Here is a 9,111-nt window from a genome sequence, read left to right on the forward strand (position 1 = left end):
CTTGTGCTTTGCTAAGCTTGTTCTAAGTAGATGTTTTAGACCACTGAGCCATCTCACCAGCCCCCTCCCTGCCTTTTAAGAGTAACAGAAAATAGCTTTGACTCCTCTTTTTTTTTTTTTTTTTTTGGTGACTCAGGCTTCCTGAAGGGCAGGTCTGGTAAGGGAGGTGGAGCTGGGGATCCCACCACAGTATCCAGCTCCTGACTGCCTTTGCATGAGCAGGCGCTTAAACAACTTGAGCTAAGGGCAGGGCCCTTTGTTTTCTTATGAATATTTTTTTGTTTAATTTTTATTTATTTGTGGGGGCAGCTCAGCCCACCAGGGGGCGGGGCTGGCTGGCATGTGATGCTGGGGGATTGAACCACGGTCCCTGTGCTTTGCTAAGCTTGTTCTAAGTAGATGCTTTAGACCACTGAGCCATCTCACCAGCCCATGAATAGTTTTTATCGGTGTTTTCATTTGAGAGGAAATATTTTGTCAGAGGTTCTATGAATTAACTCTGGAGAGCATGCTGAGTGGTCTAGTGCACATGGTTGCTGCTCAATAACAAAACTGTACCTCTTTCCTCAGTCCAAACTGGTCCTGATCCTTTCCAGATTATTGTTTCTTTGAGCTCCTTTAGATGAGATCCCCTGGCTGGGCCTGGTGGGGTAATACCATTACTTGGGAAGCTGAGGCAGGAGCTTTGCTCAGAGTTTGAAGCCAACCTGGGTTACAAAGTGAGTTTAAGGCCAGCCTAAAATGCATAACAAAACCTGTCTTAAAAAACGACTGAAAAAAAAAAGAGAAATGAAACTAGAACTTTGGGACACTTGGAGTTAAAGACTTTTTCAGAGATAGACTGAAGTCAAACCTTCTTTGCTTTTTTTTGTTTTGTTCTGTTTTTGTTTTTTGTGCAAGGTCTCACTACATAGCTCTGATTCATAATGATCCTCCTGATTTCTGCCTCCCTAGTGCTGGGATTACAGGCGTGTGCCACCACGCCCAGACTGCTTCTTTGCTTTTTTCACATTTCTAGAGGTTCAGAACTTTATTACAAGGTCAAGATCTCTGTTCCTTGCTAGAATGTTTTCCCAACTCAGGAATTTTCCATCATTCTTAAATCCCTATTATATAATTGAGTATTAAAAAAGTACCGTGGATTCCATTTGTTATTTGATGGAGATAATAGCTTCTAAGTTCCCATGACCATGTTAAATGTAGTTACCAGGAGTGAGAGTTCCATAGAGAGCCTTATATATTCTTCTCCTTCCTTCATCTGCAAGGATGCTACACAGCTTTGCACTTGGTGCAATATGTACCAAGTACACTGGGCAGGTAAGTGGTGTATGCAAATGTTGATGCCTACAGGGTGAAGGAATGATTTTTCTCAGTAGCTTTTGTAATTCCTGTTTGCCTTTAGAATCTCTTCCAGTAATAGCAGCTCCATCCATGTGGACCCGCCCCCAGATCAAAGACTTTAAAGAGAAGATTCGGCAGGATGCCGATTCTGTGATTACAGTGGGCCGAGGAGAAGTGGTCACTGTTCGAGTCCCCACCCATGAAGAAGGATCTTACCTCTTTTGGGAATTTGCTACAGACAATTATGACATTGGGTTTGGGGTGTACTTTGAATGGACAGATTCTCCAAACACTGCTGTGAGTGTACATGTCAGCGAGTCCAGTGATGATGACGAAGAAGAGGAAGGTAGAACCATTGATCTGTGTTTGGGAACTATTGGGTTGTATGTTGGCAAAAGTGGTACATAGTGAAAATGTTAGCCAGCTATGGAGCAATCTTTTCTTTTTTTTTTTTTTTGCGGAACCAGGGATTGAACTCAGGCCCTTGCACTTGCCAGGCAAGCGCTTATTCTACTGAGCCATCTCCCTGGCCCCAATCTTTTCCTTTTTTTATTTAGTACAGAGTCTACAGGGTCTAACTACACAGATTAGACTCATAGTGATCCTCCCCGAGTACTGGGATTACTGGCATGCCCCACCACGCCCAGTCTTAGTCTCTGTCTCAGCGTGCCCTAGGGCAGGGCTGGTACTACACACCAGGGAACAACCTTCATTAGGCAACTGTTATTTTCATGTTGCATGGACAAAATAACACCCACAAGTTAAAAGAAATAGAGATTGTTGTTAGCTCACAGTTTGTAGAGGTTTCAGTCTGTTGCCATCTGGCTCCAAAGTAGGGAGGCATGCCAGGTGGCTTCAGCCTTGGCAGAGGACAAATGGTCCATGGCAGGACAGGCTGGAAGCAGTGAATGCTTAAGGAGGAAGGGAGCTACAACACAGCACCCTCCAAATGCCCACTCTTTCCCACCAGGCTTCACCTCCCAGCATCACACCCTGCTGTAAACCTATTAGTATCACACACCCATGATTCAGTAACCTCCCAAAAGCCCCATCAAGAGTGCATGAGCCAGATTGCTTAGTAGACCAGATCTTGTGTCTCTGAAGTGTTGAGATTCCCTCATGTTTAAAGGAATATTTGTTAAGATAGCTTGAGTTTTCTTATAGGATCTTTTATTAAACTTTCCCCAGTAGTTTCAGATCCGCATGTCCTAGGCTTCTAGAAGTACGGTATACTGAAAACTTGACGCCAAGAGCTGCACGGGCTTGTTTTCCAAAGAAAAGGACTGTTTCAAGGGAGAGACAACTTCTAGGGATACCGCAGAGCTATTTCAAAAATTATTCGGAACAGGGCCTGTGAGTGGGAGTGCGTGCCCAGGTCACATTCTGCTAAGAGGTAATAAACACAGCTGAGTTTAAAAAAAAAAAAAAAAAAAAAGAGTGCATGAGGCTCTGGGAATACATCGAAATATGAGCCATAATAGCAGCTTTGGCTGAAAAGGTCAGCCTCCTTAGGGGGCCATGGTCTAAACACGAATCTTTCTAAATGCCAGGAAAGTCTGTTTGATAGTTTGCTATTTAATTGCTTTCATTTTTGTTATTGGTGGGTTGACTTTTAGCTTATTGAGACAAAGTCTTGCTGTTTAGTGCTTAAACTCATGATCCTCCTGTCTCAGCTTCCTGAGTGCTGAGATTTTGAGTGTATGCTAGCATATTTGGTCTATTTTACTGCACACCTCATCTATTTTTCTGGATATTGTTTTACTTTCAGCCTTATGTGTTAAAAAGTCATATGTAGACCCACCCTGGAAAAAAACTATTAGTATAATTTGGAGATAGAGGCTCACTGTATTATCTAGGCTGGTCTTGAGCTCCTGAGCTCAAACAGTCCTGTCTTGGCCTTCTGAGTAGCTGGGGCTACAGATGTACAGCACCATGCCTTGCTTGGAAAAAATTTAAAGGCACAAGTGAGGGTTTCCTGTCAATCCTTTACTTTAAATTTATGTTTCTAATACATTTTTAGGTCTTCACTCAAAAAGCTTTTATGTAAATTGAAAAACCACTATAACATCCTTCCTAAAATTTTTTAGTTGTTTTTCCCTAGAGTATAATTTTTATATAAATAATTAAAATCAGGTGTTTCTTTTTTTTTTAATTTTATTTATGTGTGTGTGTGTGTGTGTGTGTGTGTGTGTGTGGCCAGCTCAGCCCACCAGGGGCGGGGCTGACTGGCATGTGGTGCTGGGGATTGAACCGCGGTCCCTGTGCTTTGCTAAGCTTGTTATAAGTAGGTGCTTTAGACCACTGAGCCATCTCACCAGCCCAAATCAGGTGTTTCTTAAGGAGTCTAGGAAATAGGTTATAAAATGTGTTGTTTAGGGGCCAGGGAGATGGCTCAGTGGAATAACCGCTTCCCTGGCAAGCACAGGGCCTGAGTTCAATCCCCGGTTCCACAAAAAAAAAAAAATGTGTTGTTTATTGAAAAAATGTTCTTTGATTCTATGGATGAGAAAGTGAGAATTGGAGCTATATTTATGCCTTGTAAGCACTCACTTGGAATGTAGTATGGGAAGAGGCCTAGCCCCAGAATGGGAAAACACCATGTCTCCTTCCTCAGGACTAAGTGGCTTTCCCATGACATGATGACAGATTGTTATTGAAGGGGGCTAGGGTAAATTCATTTTTTGTTTTTATTTTTTATTTGTGCAGTACCAGAGATTGAACTCAGGACCCTGCGCTTGCCAGGCAAGCACTTATTCTACTGAGGTGTCTCCCCAGGCCCTAGGGTAAATTTAAGGAGATGCTTTTTCTTTTTGGAGTTTTTGAGACAGGGTCTAGCTTTGAACTTACAGCAATCCTCCTGCCTTGGCCTCCCAAGTGCTGAGATAACAGGCATGTGCACCATGCCCAGCTAAAGAAATACTCTTTTATTTATTTATTTTTTAATATTTATTTGATACAGGGTTTCACTACACAGCTTGGATGTGTAGTGGTCTTGTTTCAGCTTCTCCAGCACTGGGATTACAGGGCTATGCCACCATACCTGGTTTCAGTGGCCGCCATGGCATGTGGTACTGGGGATCGAACCCAGGTCCTTGTTGTTGCCAAGCAGGCATGCTTGGACTACTGAGCCATATCTCCAGCCCGAGATATTCTTGAAAGTACATGAATGAGTGTAAAAGATGAGTGAGCTCTCAAGATTGACAGATGTTAAATCGTATTATGCCACTTGGGGCCCTGGGGGCATGTACGGAAACACAGATAGCAGGTACACTATAAATATTTTCTTGAAATTAAATATTATACTTAGTTTAGCCTTGAGTCTTTTTATTTAGAGACAGGGTCATAGTGTAGGGTCCAGGTTGATGTGACACTCATGATCCTCCTGCCTGAGCTTTCTCAGTACCTCCCTGCCAAACCCTAAAACTTAATACTAACACTCAGGTTTTCACTTCAAAGACAGTTTTTGTCCTATACTGTTACCTTTATGGACTGTAAGTGTCTGGGGAGTTCCAGTAGCTTACATGGTGACTCACTCCAGAGGAGATGGAAGACTCATCACCCACAGGTCCACACTTTATCTGGGTATGCAGAAGCTGACCACCGGTGTTCCATGTCATTGTGTTTCTAGCACTCTATATTCCTAAATGCTACCAACATGGAAAACTGCTTCATCCCTCACAGCTCTCAAAGGTTCTTAGGGGGAAGGATGGTGAGAGGATGGAGAAAGAAAAGATAAAAGACAGAAAGCTGAAGTTAGGTGGAGCACTCCCTTTGTCTGGAAAAAAGGGAACTGCTTGATCACCATAGTGCCTTTATTTATACTCTCAAGGGTTGATGTCAATTTCAGTCCCTCTAGAAAGGCATTGTGGTGCCTGCCTGTAGGAAGGCTGAGAGGCAGAAGGATCATTGCAAGTTCGAGACATTGGGCAACAAAGTGAGCTCAAGACCAGCCTGAACTATACAGCAAGACCCTATCTAAAAGACAAAAAAAAAAAAAAAAAAAAATCAACTCCTCTGCCTTACAACTTTTTATTGGGAGCTGGAATAACTTGTTCACCTGACTCGCCTTGGCTTGCATTTGTCTTAACCTTGCACATGTGGTTATTCTGCAGCTTCAGCTGCTCCTCACAGAAAACACTGCCTACAAATTCTATCAGTGGAAAAGAAAAAAACACAAAAGTGAAAAGAAAAATAAATGAATGAATGAAGAGATGAGGAGCCCAGAGCCAAATGGCTGGCTAGGTGCTCAGCCGTACAGCACCTACCTGGCAATTTTGAGGTCCTGAGTTTGATTGCTGGCATAGAAAAGAACAAAAGAAAACAACCAGCAAACCTGAGAGTTTTCTTGACTAGATATGGTGGCACACACTTACAATCACAGCACTTGAGAGGCTGAGGCAAGAGGATTGCTGTGAGTTCAAGGCCAGCCTGGGCTACAGAATGAGTTGAAGGTCAGCCTGAACTACATAGGGAGATTGTGTCTCAAAAAAAGCTCCCGCACAAAAAAGAAAAAAAAATTTCTGGATTAGTAGTGTCACTCAGTGGTAGAAATTGTGCTTTGCAATTCCATCCCTGGCATCACAAAACAAACCAAACAAAAATAGAAACACACATAACAGGCTCAGCAGTGGACATCTATAATCTTAGCTACTGAGGAGGCTGAGGCAGGAGGATCACAAAGTTGAGTGAGGCTAGCCTAGACAACTTAGCGAGACCTTGTCTCAAAATAAAAAAGGGCTGGGGGCCGGGGAGATGGCTCAGTGGAATAAGCGCTTCCTGGCAAGCGCAAGGGCCTGAGTTCAATCCCCGGTTCCACATACATACATACATACATACATACATACATACATACATACATACGGGCTGAAGATATAGCTCTGGGTTCAGTGCTCAGTATTGAGAGGTGAGACAAGCAGACAACAGTCCCCACGCCCCCCCCCAAAGGAACATACAGACACCTTCAGAAGTCAGTTGAGATAGTATATTTCGCCTGCTAGTCTGCTAGAGACCTTTTTGAAGAACTTTGCTTCCTAACCCCAACTTGCAGCCCTCAGCTGATGATAGCCTTTGAGTTATCCATATTGGAGATGTGCTATGAAAATAGATGCGGTGGAGTTTTAGAGGTGAGAATCTTTATGCCTTGGCTTTAAGTCAGTTGTACTGTGTCCCTCCCATGGAAGATGACCTGACCTACCCTATGCGTTTTTTTTTTTTTCTTTTTTCTTTTCTTTTTTTTTTGTACTGGAAATTGAACTCAGCAAGACCTTTTGCTTGCCAGGCAAGTGCCATGTCATTGAGCTATAACTCTCTCCCCCCTTATGCCATTCTTAATCTTAAAATGCTGTGCAACTAAAGCTAATCCATTTAAACCTCTGTATTAATAGGAATAGAATAAACTTCATGCTTCCAAATATTATTCCTGCAGGAGTGAATGCAACTGTATTCTGAGTTCATAGCTCCCAAATCTTGTTTGTAAGTTCTAAGGCATTGGGTCTTCTGCCGTAGGAGACTACTCTAGATAATGTGCATTTTATGGGACATCTCTGTGGCTTTCAGGTAGAGGAGAATCCCCCACCACCTTTTTTTTTTTTTTTTTTTTTTTTTTTTTTTGTGGAACTGGAAATTGAACTCAGACTCTTGCACTTGCCAAGGAAGTGTTTATTCCACTGAGCCATCTCCCAGGCCCCAGAATCCACTTTTTTATTTTGTTTTTGTGGTACTGATTAAACTCAGTGCCTTGATACTGAGCTATGCCCTCTGCTCCTTTTTATTATTTTGAGATAGAATCTTGCTACAGTCACTAAATTGTCCAAATTGGATTAAACTTAGATCCTCCTGCCTCAGTCTCTCAGTGCTCTGCAGCACAGTGCCTACCTGGCAAGTGCAAGGTCCTGAGTTCAATTTCTGGTACAAAACTAAAAAACCCGAGATTGGGTTTGCAAGGTAGAGGTATTTTTTTTTTTTCTAAGTTCATACCTTTATAGTTCAGAAAACCATTAACTTAAGCAGCCAGTAATTGGAGCTTTTTTTTTTTTTTTTTTTTTTGCCACTTGGAACATCTCTGGGTTTAGAAGGCCTAGTAGAATTATTGAGTCTTTGAATGCCTCTCTACTCTGGTTTTTAAAATTTTACTATTTAAGATATATAAAAAGTCATAGGCATCATATGCTACCTTTTCTCATTCCTAAAACAGAGGAGAGGAAGGGAGATGCATGTGGTAGAAGAGGAGATCAGAACAGTGTTTTAGGGGCCAGGGGGATGGCTCAATGGAATAAGCGCTTCCCTGGCAAGCGCAAGGGCCTGAGTTCAGTCCCTGGTTCTGCAAAAAAAAAAAAAAAAAAAAAATTAAAAAACAGTGTTTTGCTTGGTCTTCCTTTAATGAACAAGATACCTCCTCTTGGGAAGGAATTAGAGATTGAATGAGAATGGAAGAAGAAAATGGGGGTCCAGTACTATAAGTCAGTTCCTGGGCTCAGAACAGTATTTGCTACACAGCAGTGGCTATGTATGGATGTATGCACGTGTGGTATGTGCTCATATTCGTATCAATAATAGAATGCTGCAGGACAGTTCTTAGCAAAAGCAGTTGTTAAAGGAAGTTTCATTGCTCAATGCAAAGATGTTTTCTCTGGATCTGTTCTTTGACTTGTCTGTATTTCTTTTAGAAAACATCACTTGTGAAGAGAAAGCCAAAAAGAATGCCAATAAACCTCTGCTGGATGAGATTGTGCCTGTGTATCGACGGGACTGTCATGAGGAAGTGTATGCTGGAAGCCACCAATATCCAGGGAGAGGAGTCTACCTCCTCAAGTTTGACAACTCCTACTCTTTGTGGAGGTCCAAATCAGTCTACTACAGAGTCTATTATACTAGATAAAGTTGTTACTACATCTGGAATCTAGGGTTGGGCAGAAGATGGTGTTTAGTTTCTTTTGACTTGTGTGTGGAACATTGGAGTCAATGTTTACCTGAAAGATTTTGATCTGAAAGATTGTGAACTCTTGTTGGGAATTGGGATGTCCTTGAAAACTCTTTTTAGCGTTAATACTTTGGGGTTCAGGAGGATTCCTCAGACTCATCTAGCTTTGGGGTGCTGACCAGAAGCACTAGTGGATGCTAAAGTTCCATGAGTCCCCAAAACAAAACCTGCTGGTGTTGCCCTGCCTGGCCAAGGGGGAGGCCACTGCCTGCTCCCTGTGCTTTATTGGAGCCTGTAGTTCCGTGACCTCTGATTTGAAGTGCTTATGTGAATAGTCTGCATCAGCGGCTGGCTTTCATTGACGGTCACCATTATCACAGTTTAAAAAGTGAAGACCTCACAGAGTATAACAGAAAAAGAAACTGCTTCAATTTGATCTTGCTCTGAATGATGCAGGTTATTTTTATTTTGGGTACACCTGTTTATGTTTAGTTCAGTTATATTACAGAGAATTATTTTCTGAGATAAACTTAGACTATTCAGGCCCAGTAGATAGCTGAAGTGTCAGAATACAGAAAATGCCTGAGATACCCTTTTTTACAGCTCCTCAGGCCTTTTCTCTTCATTTGGTATTCATACCACTAGTCATAAAACAAAACCACCTAATTTTTGTTTTGATTTGGCTTTATAGAGCATCTCAAATTGAAACTTCTGCACAAAGCATACAGTTCAGGATTTTGTAAACTCAAACTGACACCTACTGAGTTAAAATATATAAAATTATTTAAAGATAATTCAGTGTTTGGGGAGTAACATTACATTAATGTGGAAATCACTGCCAGAAACAGTCC

At 42.0% G+C, this 9,111-nt stretch overlaps 1 protein-coding gene across 1 annotated transcript in view; it reads left to right on the forward strand.

The window, feature by feature from the left end:
- The window catches only part of Acbd3 (acyl-CoA binding domain containing 3), a 41,715-nt gene extending 33,045 nt beyond the window's left edge, over positions 1–8,670 (forward strand). Inside the window, exons 7-8 of the mRNA XM_004641174.2 lie at positions 1,403–1,687; positions 8,007–8,670. Coding sequence (XP_004641231.1) covers positions 1,403–1,687; positions 8,007–8,218 — 497 coding nt within the window. The 3' untranslated portion in view covers positions 8,219–8,670. The remainder of the gene's footprint in view (positions 1–1,402; positions 1,688–8,006) is intronic.
- The last annotated feature ends 441 nt before the right edge of the window (positions 8,671–9,111 follow it).

Source organism: Octodon degus, unplaced genomic scaffold (genome assembly GCF_000260255.1).
Source record: "Octodon degus isolate 3935 unplaced genomic scaffold, OctDeg1.0 scaffold00131, whole genome shotgun sequence".
Lineage (NCBI taxonomy): Eukaryota > Metazoa > Chordata > Mammalia > Rodentia > Octodontidae > Octodon > Octodon degus.